The 19,310-nt window shown below is 38.4% G+C and overlaps 1 protein-coding gene across 2 annotated transcripts in view; it reads right to left on the bottom strand.

Annotated features, from left to right (window-relative positions):
• Nucleotides 1-19,310, bottom strand: part of Diaph3 (diaphanous related formin 3) — a 433,102-nt gene that overhangs the window by 324,704 nt on the left and 89,088 nt on the right. For both annotated transcript variants that reach the window (XM_040754912.1, XM_040754964.1), the window contains one exon: nucleotides 2,593-2,723. In XM_040754912.1, coding sequence (XP_040610846.1) covers nucleotides 2,593-2,723 — 131 coding nt within the window. The remainder of the gene's footprint in view (nucleotides 1-2,592; nucleotides 2,724-19,310) is intronic.

The raw sequence follows: 19,310 nt of genomic DNA, 5'->3' as shown, positions 1-19,310 counted from the left end.
TTGGCAGGCAACTTCAAAACTTGATGAACTACTCTGAGAGCATCCCAACACCAGAGGTGGGAGGAGGGAAGTCATGATTTGGAGTGAAGGAAAGTTAGTTTCCATAATTCGGTTTAAATAAATTCTGATCCTGAAGCAATATTATAGAACAATCACTTCTAAGATATTGATCAGTTCACTGGGTTTTACCCACAGCATTCAAGAATTTTAAATGCTGTACAAACACTTTTAATCCCAGAATTTAGTTGTCAGAGGCTGGAGAATTACAGGTTGCAGGATAGCTAGACTCCATCTAAAAAGGAAAAACAGCCCCATGACAGGAAAAGGATATTCATTCATAGATATCATACATCGAATAAGGATCAGAAACACCTAACCAGATGAGTCACATGCTGCATAGACAGAAGCAAACATGAAAAAGTGCCTCTATGGGCAGCTTTACCATATGAAGAAAGACCAAAGAGGCGATCGTAGTCACAATGCCAAATTTTGCAAGGCACTCCTATAGCAAAACACTGGAAGAACAAATATTCAAGAAACTTCTCTTCAGAAATATTGTTCTGACAAGGCTTTCGATTCTTGTCACTTAAAAGGACTTCATGGAAACACAATGAATTACAGTAATACATGGCAAAAATCTCTCTACCTGGGGGAAAGATTCTGTATTTGGTAGTATTTTAATGATTCTCTTTAAATAATAGAGAACATCGTTTCTTAGTATTTTGATATAATAATTCAACGAGAAATCCAATCCATCACACTACACATGGGTTTATATAAAACCTTTCCCTTTAGTGTCCTCTTTTATCAGCATCATCTACTAAAGAGAGGAGGAAAGGAGCTGTTGTGTGATTAGTTCTGCTGGGAAAGTAGCTGGCACACCATCAGTGACTTCCTCATGCTGGATTTTAGCCCACCTTTTGTAAAACTGAAAAAAATTATGAAGATCCCAGTGCCCTGTGCCTGCCATAAGCAGAAATGCATTTAGTTGTTTCTTCCAGTTTGCCCCAAAACATCCTTTTGCTCCAATTAAACTCCACAGAAACAATGATTTCTTTCTCAAGTCACACTCTGAGTATTAACACTTGGGAAAATGGTAGGCTCTTAATAAACATAACTGTATGTGTGTTTGTCATTTGGGAAAATGGTAGAAGCTTAATAAACACTTCTATATGTGTTTTGTGTACAGAACATCCTGGTTATGTGTTTATACATATGCATAGGTACATGAGCACACGAATGTGGATACCACAGGTTCATCTCAAGCATCTTACACAGTAACTTTCCACCTTATTCGCAAAGACAGGGTCTGACACTGAAGCCAAAGCGTTCTACTTTGTCTAAATTGCTTGTTCAGAAAGTCATGGAGATCCTCTTGATTCTGCATCCTCAGTGCCAGAATTACAGCCACGCACTTCCATATCCCACTTGCTTCATGGGCACTGGGGATCCAAACTCAGATGCCCAGATTTGTATACCAAACACTTTACCAACTGTACCATCTCCCCAGACTCCTAATAAATATTCTTCAATTAATGTATTTTACAAGGATGAATTAAGCTGGAATGTAAGTTGCTCATTTTTAAATATATCTATCAAGTTCTCTAAGTGCAATCTCTTACTAATAATAGGCAAGCTAAGCTTGAAATGTCCAAAAAATTACTCATCACAGAGATTCACAGAAATTATTTTTCTTACCACTACAACAGCTACACTAGTTCATTACAGCTTTTCAACTATGTATACATACTATGTATAAATGCATCCATATATTCTATGCAAAAACAACTATTCCTCAGATAACAAAAAGTCAACACCCAACTTTCTCAGACAGATTTTCTGACTCTGATCACTCAAATATTCACTAACAACTTCTGCTTAAATTTCTTTAAGAATATTCTGGTTGAGATATCAACCTAATTATGCGTTAGCATAAAGCCTCTATGAAAACTGAACTCACTCCTTTAAAGTATCAAAATTAATACTCCAGGTAACATCTCCAGTAATCTAGCAATTTTGAATGAGATCAGTTTATCATCATTACTGTGCCTTTTAAATTCTTCACACAATATTTCTCAAAGACATGAAGATATAGCCCAATCTGAAAATGTGTAAAATTAACCTTAAAAAAAAAATCATACGGTATTGACATCACATAAAAGACACCCAGTTAAATTTGGATTTGAGGTACTTTTTGTAGTTTTGGTTTCTGTCAGTTAAGTCTACAATTTTAACTTTATTGTGCACCCTAACTTCTTTGGTTTGTTAAATATAGCAACATTAATCTATGGGCCCCTACATAAGACACCATTTTCAAAAGAGGGAATAAAAGGAACAAGTGGTAGGCCTTACTGTGTGTGTGAGTGTATGTGTGCGTGTGTGTGTATTCTGAAATATGTAATTCATCCAGTTCAGTCTGTACATTACTTGTATGTATATGTTTTCAAAAGTGACCATTTGGTATTGGGTTTTTACCTTAAGAAACTGGTAATTTATAATAGCTATTACGGGATGAACTAAATAAAAATGACAGATTAGTCCTATGCATTTAATTAAGTAACGTGCCACAGTGACTCCCAGGGGATGAATTACCTAACAGGATTGCTGGTCAATGACACGCGGAGTGACTCCAGACACGTAAAAAGTCTCTCGTCAGCACACCCCATCTTCAGCTCATGGATAAATTCCTGAGGTGAGATCTGGCGGCTACTTTTAAGACTTCCCTGTAAAACAAATCAAAACAAAAAAATGATTTAACTCATGTTCCATGAACATCATCCATAAAATATGAAATTCATCACACCTAGTAATAACTAACAAAATTATTGTTTCGAAGTGAAATGTTCTAACTAGAACTCTACAAATCCATAAATGATTTATTCACAAATGATATTTAAAAGTACACTACAAGTTTTAAGAATGAAAATGTTGCTTTTTCAAATGCAACATGTCATGGAGAATTACGTATATACAACTAGAAACATAATAAAGTAGTATTTAGGCTTATTCAAATATGAAAACTCAATAAAAAATGAACTTATTAAAACAAGCAATCTGAGCAATACGGAAAGAGCCCGTTAGTCATTGGTTCATTCAACTGCCATTGGAAGTCTGGGCAATGTAGACTCACAGATTATTTCAACTTGAGTAGAGAAGAAATGGAAGCCAAAGCAGTGACTTTATTGCAGTCTAATCCCTGCACTAGCATCAAGCCCTCAAAAGACAAATGCCTTACCTGACTTAGTAATTAAGAAAGTCAAGTAAGGAACAGGAGAAACTGATGGAAGAAAGGAGGCAAATAGCAAACCAGAAAGGATCTACGATCAAGATCTGGTGGGCAACCAAAAGAAATGGTCAGCAGCGTGCATTGCTTTGGGAATCTCAGGACATCTCTGACCAACAACTCAACAGAAGGTTCCCACACCTGGCTGGCAATAGATCTTGAATTTGGCAAACCTATGCAGGATAATTCAAATGAAACTTTTATGGGAAAAAAATGCATATACATACAAAGCTCATAATACATGATTCCAATATGCTTTATCAAACATTCTTAAAGTTAGTTATGCCTCCCCCAACCACTGTTTATGCCCTACTCCCTAACATCCTACAGCCGTATAAGTCCTTTTTCCCATTCTCTCACTAATGTTATATTATACCCCTCCCTTAAGATCTTGTTTACTCCCCACCAATGGTACCTAATACTCTGTATGTATTCCATATTGCATTGTGTGGATGCGCGCACATGCATGTGCATGGGTGTGTGTATATATTTTGTGTGTGTTTGTTTTTGTATACTCTCAGGCAAAAAACACAAAAAACAAGCATATAAAAGGGAATAAAAAGAGAACCATTCAGTGGTTAAAAAATATATATAAATTGTGAGAGTCCCACTATACTCTTAATTTTCCAAAGGACCTAATGTATACTTAAACTATAGGATTAAAATAGGTAGAATTCCTCGATTATTTGAAAAACATTAAATGCATACTAAATGCCATCAGTACAGATTTAATTGTTCAGAAGTTTAAAGCACCTCTGGGTACAACTCTCAGTACAATCAAATACGCATATACATACTAACACACACACACACACAGAGCAAGAGCATACTATAAATAGTAAGCTTATTAGTGAGAAAAATAAACAAAGGGTAGATATAAACATAGTATGAAACATACAATTTTAAGCACAGAAGTTAATGAGAGCCCCACAGGTAGGAATTCAAAGGCTTCTGCCATGCCTGGTTGAATTAATATCTAAGGAAACAAGACAGTTAAGCTGGCAGGTATGTTTTTTCAAGTGACAGAAGGGGCTGAAAGCTTCACAGGCCACGGAAATAGCATGGACATATAACCAAGGATCAAAAGCAAAGAGACCTGTTCAGAAGGTATACATGTGTCCCAGTTGGGAAATGAGGAAGATATCAAGGTAACAGTAAAGAAAGCTCTTAAATTATACCTATGAAGAGATTGCTTGTAAAAAGGAAAGGAATTGAACACATTCAAAATCAGAATAAAATCTAGTCCTTTGTTCATTTATTTTATTAATTGATAAAACATTATGCGAGAAAACAGACCTAGCAATGCAAAATGAATCATTATTAGGGAAACAGTGTTTTTAATTCATGGTGCATGATATCATTTAAAGACAAATGACTCAAAATCTTGAATTAAAAACCATACAATGAAGCTTATAAGGCAACTGAAATAGCAATAAACAAAATAATTCATTTACTGCAACACTTGTGTTTTTTTAAGTTACCATAATATTTTCTTGTTTAATATAGAAAACTAAGAAAACTGACAGGCAAAAGGGAGAACGGTACCTCAAAATGACTCCCACTGATCAGTTATTTCTAACTAAAGCATTTATTATCATATTATATACACTAGTACAGAATATTTATAGACTTTTATTCAAAACATACTTTAATTATAAAGAATCTATTCATTACATGCTTCTTTTCTAACTGGAAAATGTTTTTCAGATACATGCTAATATAAATAAGCAGGTCCCAAGACTATGCTTCCTCTGGCCCTCAGAACACTAACACATTTCTTTCCTAACATGTAACTCTTGCTTTACAGGCTGCTGGTAACTGCTTGATATCATGAACTCTCCATCTTGGACATGTTACCAAGCCAATGTCTGTATCAATGATTTATTGGTAGAGTTCAAGCTTTATTAGTAAAAATGATCATGACTCTGACATAATCAATAAGTCAATCAGCCTGAACCAAAAGATGCCATTCTGGATAAAGAAGAAACTGGATCCATATTCTATGGAGTCTCTTCATGAAAATCCCTAAAAGTATGTGCCAGACATCCAAAGACAAAGATAACATGTGAATCTACTTTAACAACATTGAATAGACCTTATTTATTCATATTCATAAAGTATTCTGGGCACCATCCATTCCATAGTAATGGAATTAAGGGATTAAGACTGGGCTGGTTTAACCCCCAGAAACAGCTGACCTGACAAAGGTTAGCTCTTGAATCCCAGGTTGATACCTGGGAATCCAGCATGGGACTGATCAAGACCCCCTGAATGTGGGTGTCAGTGAGGAGGCCTAGGTAATCTATTGAGCCTTGAGCAGTAGATCAGTATTTATCCCGAGTATACAAATGGACTTTGGACTCCCATCCAACAATGAGAGATGCACTCTTATCCTGAACTCTTGGGGGAGGGTCTAGGCCCTGCCCTGGATGAAATGACAGACTATGAACACCCCATGGAGGGCCTCACCCTCCCTGGGGAAATGAGGGTATATTGTGGGGGGGGGGGGGGAATGGGAGGAGGGGAGGGAAATGGAGAGGGAGCTGGAACTGGCTTGTGAAGCAACCTTGTTTCTAATTTAAATTTAAAAATAAATAAATAAAAAGATTCAAAGAGGGCATTTTAAAGTACTTTTGCAACTTGCAGGCATCAAAAGGCAAACTAACAAGAAAAAAAAATAACAACTGAAAGAGGACCTAAACACTGTGGATAAATTGAGGGCAACCTAAATATAGATGTAATGGTATATTCCTAGATGCCAAGAGTAAGCAATGGCACAGGGAAACCAACAAACTAGACCACTCCATGGGCAGAAAGAAAGGTTTATTGAGGTTCAAACTGTCAAGGGTGGGGTGGGGTGATGGGGATTGCTGGAAAGAGAAGAGAAAAATGGCCGGGCAGTGGTGGTGCACGCCTTTAATCCCAGCATCTGGAGGCAGAGGCAGGCAGATCTCTGTGAGTTTGAGGCTGGGCTGGACCAACAGCCTCCAAAACAATACAGAGAAACCCTGTCTCATAAAAACCAAAAAAAAGAAAAAAAAGAAAAAAAAAAGAGCAAAATGGCAGAAAAGTAATCAGATTTTATGACAACAGTTCTTTGAACTGTTACAGGCTATCCAAATTGACCAGAAACTAGATGTTCATGCCCAAAGTTCATGCAGGAGATCAAGGAAAGCTTCCAGAAAACAGCCAACAATAATCCCTCTTTTTACCATATCTTTTTAACAAAGTTCTTCTGTTTAGAAATTTAGGAAGCTATCACCAGCACTACCATGGGGGTGGGGGGGATGCTTTGGACCTAACACCTAGATTCAGTTTTTTTTTAAACAGTTTTTATTATATATATTTTTTATCATTTTTTATTTTAATTTTAAATAGCTTGTTTTACATGTCAATCCCAGTTCCCTCTCCCTCCCCTCCTCCTGCACTCCCCTTCCCCCCTAGCCTCCCACCCTATTGCCAATTCCTTCCACATAGGGGATATCTAGAGTCTGTCATTTCACTCCGGGTAGGGTCCAGGCATTCCCCTAAGAGTCCAGGCTGAGAGAGCATCCCTCTTTGTGCTATGGGCACACGATGACTGTTTGTATTCCAGGGATAGACACTGATCCACTGCTCAAGGCCCCATAGGTTGCTCAGGCCTTCTCACTGACACTCACATTTGGAGGGGGGGGGGGGGGGGGGTCCCGATCAGTCCCATGTTAGCCTCCCCGCTGTCAGTCTGGGGTCCAAGAGCTCTCCCCTGTTCAGATCAGCTGTCTCTTAGATTCAGTTTTATTAAAAAATACACTGAGCAACACATCCACACCACCCTATGTGGCTGTACCAGGTGGGACACAACAAAATAACAGCCCTAGGTTTCTAGCCCAGCAACACCTCTGCCAGGACACTATACTGCTGGGGCCACCTCCAGGGAGAAAACACTGGCCTTCTTGGGGCATCAAAGTGCCAGGCAGTCAGGCACCAATATGGTGAGCAAATGCATGGTGTTGTATGGGGGAGAGAATGGTTCATGTCCTGTGGACAGAGGCATATCAGAAGAGGTGAAAGAGATGAGGATATGGCTGAGCTGGGTGGCTTCCTTGCCACCAAGGTCATGGTGCTGTCTGCGCCTAGGCTGTGTTAGAGACCATGCTTGGGTTCATGGCTCTGATGCAGCCATTGTCTCTGTAGATGTCCCTGGCTCCTGGTATTACCAAAGGCTGAGAGGATAGGGTCCTACAGAGTTGGCTCCACCCCTCACTGGCTGGAACACTAGAGAGAACTGGTCCTGCCCCTCACATGTTGAAGTACTCAGGCAAAAGGATCTTACACCTCACCTGGGCAACACAGTAGAGCTGATCCTGAAGGCCAAGGTATGCGAGTGCTGATTCTGAAGGCTTGAAAGCAGAACTGGACCCACCCCTTACATATTACTGCATGAAGCAAAATAGCTACAACGATGCTGGAGAGCTCACCCTGGTGGTGAAGTCAGGGGAGAGCTGGTAGACTGACCAACCTTGCAACTATCCAGGCCCAGGAGCAGGTTTATGAATTGGTCCATCCCAATATTCATTCCATCTATGATCTGCTTGAGCACAGGAAGGGCCTGTTCCATAAACCCAAAGCTGCAGGATCTCCAGGACACAGGGAAACACAAGATATCCAATAGGAGCCCCAGTGAGGGCCTAGCATCCATGCTGTGGCAGAAACCAGAGGCCTGGAACCAGACTTTGCAATGAATACTTGCAAGTAAAGATATATATGGACAAAGGGGTTTATTATAGCAGGACTCAATGTGTCCTGCTACAGTTTTCTTGATGAGATTTTTCCTTTTTTTTCTCTTAAAGTTTACTTTATTGAAGGAGGGGGGTGTTGCATGACGTGGAAGACATAAAAACCGAGTAAAAAGTTTCTTTAAAAAAAAGACAAAAGACATTCACTAAAGAAGACATTTTCCCAAGAATAATAAATATATTCACTATAACTATCACCAAAATCTCAGGGAGTTTTTCTCAAAATAGAATAAAAGGCTCATTTTCTTATTTGCACATCAGTTCCAAAGATCACTGGGATAACAAAGTGAAATGTTGGATGGATCATCTCTGTGGGGAAGTCATTAAAGACAATGGCACTGGTAGTTACAGGAAGGAAAATCAATGAGCTAAGTATCTGAATCTTGTAGAAATACGGAGGACTGTTGGTAAATGTTAACATCCTGTGTGACATACTCTAAGGCAGCAGTTCATTCTGACTAATCCACAAGATGCCTGCATTCAGTGAATGAATGTGGTTACAGTAAAATCCAAGTCACATATGGAGGAAGAATTACAATCAGAACAGAAAGGAAAATCAATCACATAGGAAATATCCACATTATATAAAATATATTCTGAAACAAGTGCTTACTTAGACTGAAACACTTCAGATTAAGAACAGAAAATAACGCAACTAATTGGGATAACAATTTTTAAAATGTTCCTGGCCAAAACAAAAGTATGAAAGAAAGAAAATTGAGAGGAGAAAAAAAAAGTGTGAAGAAAGAGAAGCATTGCTTTTCAGCACAGGTCTTATGATCCTTTCATTTTACCTAACTTCAAAGGAAGTAGAGGGTAGAAGGAGCATGGGCAGAATGCTTGCTGCTGCATATCTTGAGATCCATTAGCCATGAAGATGAAAATACTTAGAAAGCTTTATCCCCTGTGGTATCAAAACACATTAGTGAGATAAGGATGTCTGCCTGACATCACAAAAATTAGAAGGATATTTATCCCACATAATTTTTAAATCTTTTTTAATCCCTGGGTAAACTTTATTCTAAAATACCAAATGCAGATGGGAAAAAGTACAAAGATTATACCTGTCATATTCTTTAATAAGTACATCCAAGGGCATAAAAGGTAATATGCATACCTTTATGCATACTTGTGCCATTCTGTCGCTAAGTGACTATTAAAGGTAATAGTAGCCATTTCCTTTGACCTGTCTCCAGAAGCTTCTTTTGTTCTTGCATGAGGACATCCCTCCTTTCATCTCAGCTCAGCTATAAGGCATATACAAACTTTGCAGGAAAAAATGGCACCTGGAAAGGCTAGCAAAGACTCATCCCTGACCTCTGTGTACTTAATACCACCGAATATGGTAGCTTCTAAAATGACTGAGTGTCTAAATGACCTGAGACATCACATGTAACGCTTCTACAATTGCCGCTCACTCACAGCCTCACTGAAATGTCCCTCACTCTTCAGTGGAAATAACCAAAATTCGTCTTGTTGCATCCTCTATTGTAACTAATACATAAGTCTATTACTTGTCCTTAAGTCAATAGAGTGCCAACATTTAAAATATAAATATCCAAAATATATAGCTGCTAGAGATCAAAATTTGGGTGACTAGTAAAAATAGTTTGAGATGAAGTTAGTTATTAGAATAGCGATCTCTTTGCCATTGTCTTTGTAACTTAAAACAGTACAATTAAAAACAGAAAATGGCCATCAATATCACCAGAATTCTTGTAGTGTAAAATCCTTCGGAGTCCCACATAAGTGTATGTATCTACCTCTGTGATTTTAAGTCTGCAACCATCAATTAACTACCTCTGTTCCTTCAGTCTTACACCCTGCTAATTCCTGGTACATATCTAGGTAATGAGCTTTATGAGAAGATAGAGGAAAGAAATGAAAATAAGAATAGTTTTTGAAGAATCACTGAAATTCAAAACAAGGGTAGCAAGCACATTGCTGCCAAGAGGATAATTACTGCTATGGGATAATCCTTCTGTGCATTGTGAATACAGGTTGCTCTCATTGGCTAATAAAGAAGCCGCTTTAGCCTATAGCAAGGCAGACTATAGCTATGCGAGAAAGCCAAACTGAAAACAGAAAGAAGGGTAGAGTGAGAGAGAGACAAGCCAGCTGCCAGAGAAGCAAGATGCTAGAAAACAGGTAAAGCTATGAAGTCACGAGGCAAGATGTAGATTAATAAAAATGGTTGATTTAAGTTGAAAGAGCTAGTTACTAATAAGCCTGACCTATAGGCCAAACAATTTGTCATTAATATGAAGCCTCTGAGTGATTATTTAAAAATAGATGTCAATACAGGTGGGACAGAGAAACCTCCATTTACAAATTACAACCCAACAATTACATCAATTCTCTTGAATTTTTAAATGATTTCAAAAGTGTCTAATAGCAGTGAACAACAGAAACACTAAGTTGTCACTGCAGCATGAATTTCTCATTATGACCGATGAAATCTGTTAACCACAGAGGATTTTATAAAGACTCAACCCAAACTACATTTCACAAAAATCTCCTTAAAGGGCTACTTCCTTCAAGTAAACATTTAGTGAGCCCAGCATACAGGAAAACCCTGTCTATAACTCTGAAAACCTGTTTACTTATACACTCCAAACAGCACATGCTACAGCTGGAGAGGCGGTGCAGCACTTAAGAGCTCTTACAGAGAACCTGAGTTCAGTTTGAGCACCCATATCAGGTGGCTCCCAACAGACAGCTGCACTGAGGTACACAGGATGCACTGATGCACACTACACATGTCAAAATTAGTTTAAAAAATCTTTAAAATAACAGCATATGCTAAGTTTACAATTCACATTAAAAGTTACTAAGATGTGTATTTAAAAAAAAGTTCTCCCTTTTGTTTTGAGTACCCCACAAAGAAAAAAAGTTAAAGCCTAAGAAACCAACACTAGTTTTAGAAAATTATACATAAATTTGAAACAAATTTTAAAAATTCAGCACACTTTATACATTATCAGTACTTACAGGATAACCTCAATTCTACTTCTTTTCCAACACTGGCCATTACCTTTTATAATACACCTCATTTCTTCCCCTTTCTTTGCCTAGAAATATATGTATCTTGATGTGTGTGCATGTGTTAGGTGTTCACATGTGTCTGATAAACTGCACATGTGTGTGCATGCAAAAGTTAAAGTCAGTACCAGCATCTTCCTTGACTGCTTTTCATCTTCAAGCTGAGATAGGGCCCCTTGCTCATGTGAGGCACTGATCCCAACATTAATCCTAGATAATCTACACTGGCGACATTCAGTTTTAGTCTCCTGTGCACGAGCATGGGATTGCGGGTGTGCTGCCATGCCCACCTAGCTTTTATGTGGATACTGGAATCCAAACACCTTTCTTGATCTTCACACATGCATAACAAATGCCTTGCCTGCTGAGCCATCTCCCCAGCCCCAACCATTTCTTTACATATAAACATGGGCATAAATGTGTACATGCATAGGAGGTGGTCAGAGGGAGATTTGCAGGAGTAACTTCTCTCTTCCCACCACACGAGTTAAGAGGACTAAATTAGTCATCATGCAGGAGGGCAAGTGTCCTTAACTGTTGAGCCATCCTGCAAGCTCTAATATTTGCTTTTTGGTTTGTTTCAGGCAACATTTATGATAATTTCTCAACTAGTGAGGAAACATTTTTAAGTAAGTAAATATAGAAAAGAATGTATACCAGTTAGCTGAAAAATAAAAAATTATACAGTGCTTTTCAACTGTGCAAAAAAGCCGTTAAAAAATAAATGAGAAATAGAAAGAATGAAAATTTAGAAAGATAGAAAGAAATAACATTTTGACAGGTACAATGAATCCTACAGTATTAGATTGAAAATTATCAGTATGAATATCTGTGTCTGTGGTTGCAAGCACACACATATGTACATTTGTATGTGTGTATGTTTGTATGGAGAAAGGAGGGAGTGGAGTTTTAGACACATATAGAAAGGAAAATGAAAACACAGAAATGTGTACAAACATACATGTATTTTCCATATACAGATATACAGTCAGCTATCCATATCCTCACTCCATGCACATGTAAATTCTACCTAAAAGCTCTCAAGTGTTTGCCTCTGGACTGTACATGAACAGACTTTCTTCTTGTTATTATCTCTTACACAAACAAATAACAAATAATTACATTAGTCTTTGATAACATATAACAAACAAGTGATTGGAATTCATCAATATGTTACTGATTAGTAAGCAATTTAAAAATTACAGGATATGGGTAGATGCAAATAGGTCATTTTCATATATTACATCATTTTATACAATTGTCTTAAGCATCCCCAAATTTTGGCACTCAAGACTTATTAATCCCAGTGTGCTGCACAGATTCCATAAGGTACCTGCACATGTGTGTGCATGTGTATTTCATTATTTTAAAAGATGCACAACACACATATTTCCATACTGAGCCTGAAAAGGTCTACATGTAGGAACATAACATTAAAAGACCAAACACATAGGTTATATATTTCAGTACCACTCTCCAATAAAAGTAATCTGTGCTACTTGAGGAAATGACTCTACCAATAGTACAAAATGATCTTGAAAGATCAAGTACAAAATAGTAAGAAAGAAAAGGGGCAGGATGAAAGAGGAATAGCCGGCATGGGTGTCTGTTAGGGAAAGAGGGAATCTACTGTTTGGAGGGCATGGTCATTCTTAGGTCCTGGACTGAGTCAGGAGTAATAGCAGTATAACACGACAAAGATGCTGATGCCATCAGATGCTGTGCTTTACAGTGATGAATATTGTGTGAGTTTTAACACAAGGAAAAAAATTTAAAAGATTTAAAAATTGGAATGATATCCCATTCTGCTATTTTAGAAAACAAGATGCTAGAAACTATCTGGGGAAGGAAAGAAAAGGGATATACTAGCATTATCCTATGTTCCCACCTGAAATACTGATGGCGTGGTGTGTTTACTCAGTAACAGTTCATCAAATAGTATGCCAATTTGTGGATTTCAAAACATGAATATAAAGTAAATATTGAACAACACTTTAAAATTTAGTAACTTTTCTAGGTTTTGTACTATTTCTACAATGGGTAATTTTAAGCCAAACTAGTCATAAAACTCTGGTTCTACTTTAAGTAATTTAAAACTGAACATGTAATCTCAGGTTTTTCCTGGTTGAACAATAAAAGGCAAACTTACATAGCTTCACATAGGCCACTTGCTTCCGCTCACCATCTTTCAGAGTATTCTTAGAACTGAAAAATATTTAGTTTCAACTGACAACAAACTGCGATTAAAAGACTTCCAAAGAGCCCAAAGACGGGGGTGGAGGAGTTGATTAAATAAACACGGATGCTCTCATTTGCCAGCCTCTATCTGATGGTTCAATGAAGGATAAAGATCTGCTTGGCACATCAGAGCAGACAGAATAACACAGTGAAGCTCTTAGTCATTGGTTCATTATCTTCTTTATTATGTTGATTATGTTTATATAAAAAGAAAACCACAACAAAACTTCTTTGGGCATTTACTAAAAGGGGATGGGGGCTAAGAAAACACCAGATGTTCCAGTCTTCAAAATTAGGCAATTTGCTTTCAGTTCCTCCAGGTAATTGTGCAATTATTTGCCTCCATGATTCTAACCTGTACTTACAAATGTCACTGGTAACATTGGCAGTTGACGTCTCCCTTTCTTTTTCTTGATTTAAGAAGAAACCACCTGTCTCTTGTAGATACATGCAACCCTAGCAATCTAATCTGTTCCTATGAGAAAGCACATAAAAGCCAAGTACAAGTGGCTGGAATGATGGCTCGGTGATTAAGAGCAGGGTCTGCACTTTCAGCAAACTGAAGCTTGATTCCTAGCAACTACATAGGTGATCACGACCATCTGTAACTCCAGTGTAAGAGATCTAGCACCTTCCTCTAGCCTCCAGAGATAATACCTGCATGTGGGCACAGACATATATGCATACACATTAAAAAAATAAAAAATAAAAGGGGAGAGAGCAAGTACAAAACTTCACACACTTTCTAGATTACACTTTATGTAAAAAAAATGGCTAACTGCAGGAGGATACATAAAAGAGAGAAAGAAAATCTCTGGATCACATCCCATCATGACTAGTCATGAGATGGGGAAGTCAGATAGTCTCTGGGTAAGAAAGCTATTTTGTGGTTACAGAGTACTGGCAGCTATAAAACTGAAAGTCATTTGAAGCACACTTCTATTGCACGTCTTGTTTTCAGTGGGCACTTTGTAAGTGCAGTTATAAACCAAAATACAAGAAGGAAGGCTGGGCCCACAGTCCACAGGATGTAGAAAGATGATGTAAATACTGAATTATCCAAAGCAGAAGCAGCTACATACCAGCACAGTGGGTTGCTGTAATATTTACCTCAAATCAGGGATAAATACTGATCTACTTGAGGCCCCATAGATAGCCGAGGACTCCTCACTAACACCCATGTTCAGGGGGTCTGGATCAGTCCCATGCTGGTCTCCCAGCCATCAGCCTGGCATCCATGAGCTCCCCCTTGTTCAGGTCAGCTGTCTCTGTGGGTAGTAGATCAGTATTTATCCCTGGCATACAAAGGGACTTAGGGAGCCCATTTCACATGAAAAAATGCTCTCTCAGCCTGGACACATGGGGGAGGGCCTAGACCCTGCCCTGGATGATATGACAGACTTTGGAGATCCCCCATGGAGGGCCTCACCCTCCCTGGGGAACTGAATGGAGATGGAGGTGGGGGCTGGGGAGGAGGGGAGGAGGGGAGGAAAAGGGAGCTGGGATTGGCATGTGAAGCAAGCAAGTTTACAATTTAAATAAAAAAATAATTAAAACAAAAAATATTCACTTTGCAACTAAAATGACAGATAAAAGGTAGAAATTTGAAAAATTTATTTCCCCAAATCTCTATTATAATCAGAAACTGGCTGGGGTGGTGGCAGTGCACATCTTTAATCCCAGCAGTTGGGTAGCAGAGGCAGGCAGATATCTGAGTTCAAGGCCAGTCTGGAGCTACAGAAAAATATGAAAGAGGGAGGGAGGGAGAGAGAGAGAGAGAGAGAGAGAGAGAGAGAGAGAGAGAGAGAGAGAGAGAGAGAGAGAGAGAGAGAGAGAGAGGGAGGGAGGGAGGGAGGGAGGGGGAGGGAGGGAGGGAGGGAGGGAGGGAGGGAGGGAGGGAGGGAGGGAGGGAGGGAGGGAGGGAGGGAGGGAGGAAGGGACAGAGAGAGAGACAGAGAGAGGGGTATACATACATGGATCATAGATGGATGGGTAGGTGGCAGATTTACATACAGACTACATAATCTTTAAAAAATAATAAACAGACACTGTATGAACAAGCCTTAAATAAGTAAGAGGTTAATGGATCAAAATTGACTAGTCTACTGTGCTTAGTCTAAGAACATTAACAAAAGTGACAAGTGAACATTGACAGACTTGTAACAACTTTGTAAGTAGATCATTTGTAAGATGCCATGTACCTTTATCTGCCATGTACCATTATAATGAACACTAGATTCAACAATGGATAAAAGTCTGCCCACAGGATGCCATTTGGTGGGAAAGAGTATCCAGTGGTTGCAAAGTATGACAGGCTAGCTACAAGTCCAGTCTTCTGAAAGAACAAAGGACAATACAAAAAGTATTGCCATTTTACAAAGGCCTTGAGGTGGGACTATATAATACTACAGAAATAATGAAAGGTAGTGAATACTTTCCTAGTAGATCCAGGTCAAAACAAAGTCTCTAGTGTGAATGCTTGTGTCTGTGTGTCTCCAAGTGAGTCTTCAGATTCATGTGCACATGTGAACCTCCTGTGGAAGGCAATCTAGGGTATTGTCCGTATGTTATGTTATACAAATGGTTGATTTGCTTGCATGTATGTCTGTGTATCGCATGTGTGCACTGCCCAGGAAAGAGAACATGATATACCCTCTGGTAATAGAGATACAGAGGGCTAGGCTACATGTGGATGCGGGGTATCACAGTCTGGTCCTCTGGAAGAATAACCAATGTTTATAACTGCTAAGCAATCTCTCCAGGTCCTTGATTGTTTTGAGATATTGATCAATCTCCACCTCCCATGGGGAGTTGGAATTCCAAGTGTTGGCCACAATGCCCAGCATTTTTAATATGGGTTCTTGGGATCAATAACAGTTCTCTAAACTTACAAAGTATATTATTTGCTCTTGTATTGCTGTGATAAAACACCAAGACTATGTCACATTATAGAAGAAAGGAAATAGGAAGTTGAAAGAGCAAACTTAAAACGATTATGAGTTTTTGAAACTTCAAAGCCCACTTCTAGTGGCATACCTCCAACAAGACCATACCTCAAAAGCCTCCCTGAACAGCTACCAACTGGGGACCAAATCTTCAAAAAACGTGTACTATAGGAGGGGTCATCTCATTCCAACTATCACACAAGGCAAGCACTTTATGAACTGACTACATCTCCAGCCCTCAAAACCAGCTCTTAAGAGATGGGGACTGGAAAGTAGAATGGCACCAACATTAGACACAGATAAGGTGAAACAGCTGGTGCACTGAGAACTGCATACATAGCTACATTACAAACTCTGTGAGTGGGAGGAAAATAAACACACAATGAATAGAAATCAGAATGTGAAATGGACATACCCCACACGGAGGAAGTTACCAGCTGGGCAAGTGAGTTTTCCAGTAGGTGTAATATATCACTGAGATATATCAATTTTAAAAGAGGAAGGTTTATTTTGGCTGAGTTTAAGAAATTTCGGTCTGTGATGTCTTGGCCATGTTTCTTCACAAGGCCTAGAAGTGAAAGATAGAAGAAGAGGGGTGGCTGAGAGGCCATATTCCCTCCAAGGCACAATATCATCCTTCGCTGTTGTTAAAACTAGAACCCTCACACTAAAAGTTCTTCCATTCCTCAATAGCATCATGGGTTAGGAACTAAACTCCAGCACAGAAAAGATATTTGGGAAAACATTCAAAGTCCATACCTCTGTAACAAGAGGTAAAAGGAATTCACTAATGAAATAGAAAGAATAGTCAACACACTGGACACCTGTAAGGAAGAAGACACAAATAGCCCTAGAAAAATACAGAAATAAGAAGCCAACTTCAGATGGACTTCTATGAAAGAATGCATCTTTCACATTCTGCTACAACCTTAAAATATAATCAAGAATGACACAGGGGGAGAATGTTAATATGATTGTTTAAAAAGGTATGTTCATAACACTCAGGGACACTGAACATGCTATCTACAAGGTACTTTAAAAGATAAAATATAAATCAGATATGATGACTCACACTTGCAATCCCAAATGAGGCACAAGTAATTTGAGTTCGTGTCTAGCCCAGGCAACATGCCTAGAATGCAGCATGGGCCTGCTGTCTCAATTTCTTTATTAATCCATAAGGAGACAAAGCAGAAGCAGAATTACCTCTCCTGTTAGTAGGCAGGCACAAAAGAGCATCTTGCAAACAATCTCAAAATTATTCAGTCGTAGATTATTTTTAAATCTCAAGATTTTCTAAAACTATTCCTTTCCAACTTCATTTCCTACTACTTTATGTTTGATGGGTACTTAACTCTAGACAATGTCTTATCCATATAAAAATAGCATGGCTTTCTCTCTGTTTGCACACCTTTATGAAACAGGTTCACACAAGCACTCCACATGCTCTAATCCTATTTGCCCTCCAACACTTCTGTCTCCTTCTACCTCTTGCTTTTTGAGACAATTTTTATGCAATGATTGGCTTTCCTCAAGCTCAAAACCATCCACAAATCTCAGGCTCGTGAGTTCTGTGATCAGAGTAATGTACCACCACACCTGCCTTATCTCTTTCCAAAGGATACTTCTAATTCCCACAATTTTAACCTCTAATTTCCACTTTAATTAATGCTATGGACTAGAATACTATCAGCTAAATGTTAACTTGTGCATTCCAGAAGAATTAAAATTAAGAAACAGCAACTGGCAATCAAAAGTAGTATTTGTTAGTACAGCAAGGAATCAAATGATTTTTCAAAACGGACAGTGTCTTAGATGTTACTGGCTTTGGTCCTCTGAATCTTCTGATGGGAAGCCAGCTTACCTAACATGAACCTTCTGAGGCAGGCAGAGAAATCTAGCACTCAGTGTCATCCTCTGAGTTTTACTAGTCATAGAGCTATCTGATATCTCCACACTTCCTGTACTTCTCAGCCTGGTGGTGTCTACAGCACCCAGCATTCTCATGCATTGGCAAATGCTTAATAAACACAATTTGAACACTTAAATTATTCATAGATTTATCCAGATGTTTCCAAAACTAAGTTCTGTAAATAAAAGTGATTATTAAATGAGTGCCAATTTACTACAAGAATATAAAATGAATCTGTGAGCTATTCCGAGTCGCATTGAAAGCTTTTCAGGCAGCATACTATTAGCTCTGCTGATTTGTTTTTATTTTTCCTAATTGAAATGTGGTCCATGTTATCAGGCCATCTGCACCATAACAAAACAACTCAATAAACAAGACCAAGGCGGTGTTCTTTGTTAGGAGCAACATCAGATATTTTTCTTACTAAAACTCTTATCATTTTAAACTGGCACTTTTTGATATAAAGACTGGAAACTTGGAAAAGAATATATGCACAAGATGCTGGTAACCTCATTTACATATCTCAGCATAAACACACCAACTTTCTTTACATACAAACTGATGTTACCATACATAATTATGATCCTGTGTTGCTTTTTATACTGCAAACTTCCCAGCCTTGCCTAACTCATCAGCTGAATCACTGTACCATACTTAATAATTTCACTATAAACAGACATTTTCTTTGTTCTAAGTGTCTTGATATTTCACACCCTTCTGTAATCTCCTCATACATAGATCTTTGGTTTGAAAGCTATTATTCTAAGATACGCTAGAAAGAATGGGCTTGTTATATGCATGCACAAGTTTTCATTTTGATAGATACTGCCAAATGATACTCCAAAAAGTCAAGCTGATAGATATTCCTATGCATTCCCAAACACTATCAACTAACTATCTCTTCGGTTTTCCTATTGTGACAGATTAAAAATACTCTCCTTATCTGTTTTAATTTATATAGAGAGAGTGAACATCTTCTCGGGTGTGTTTGCCTTAGAAATTCATGGGAAAGCTGCCTACTCACATAAAGTAATTCCTTTGAGTTTTTCATCTGTCTCTTAATGATCTCTTCATGTTCTTTACATGCTGATATGAACCAATATTTTCTTCAGAGT

The sequence above is a fragment of the Mesocricetus auratus genome, unplaced genomic scaffold (assembly GCF_017639785.1).
Source record: "Mesocricetus auratus isolate SY011 unplaced genomic scaffold, BCM_Maur_2.0 Super-Scaffold_2245, whole genome shotgun sequence".
NCBI classification, from domain to species: Eukaryota; Metazoa; Chordata; class Mammalia; order Rodentia; family Cricetidae; genus Mesocricetus; species Mesocricetus auratus.
This window is presented reverse-complemented; position numbering and strand designations above follow the sequence as displayed.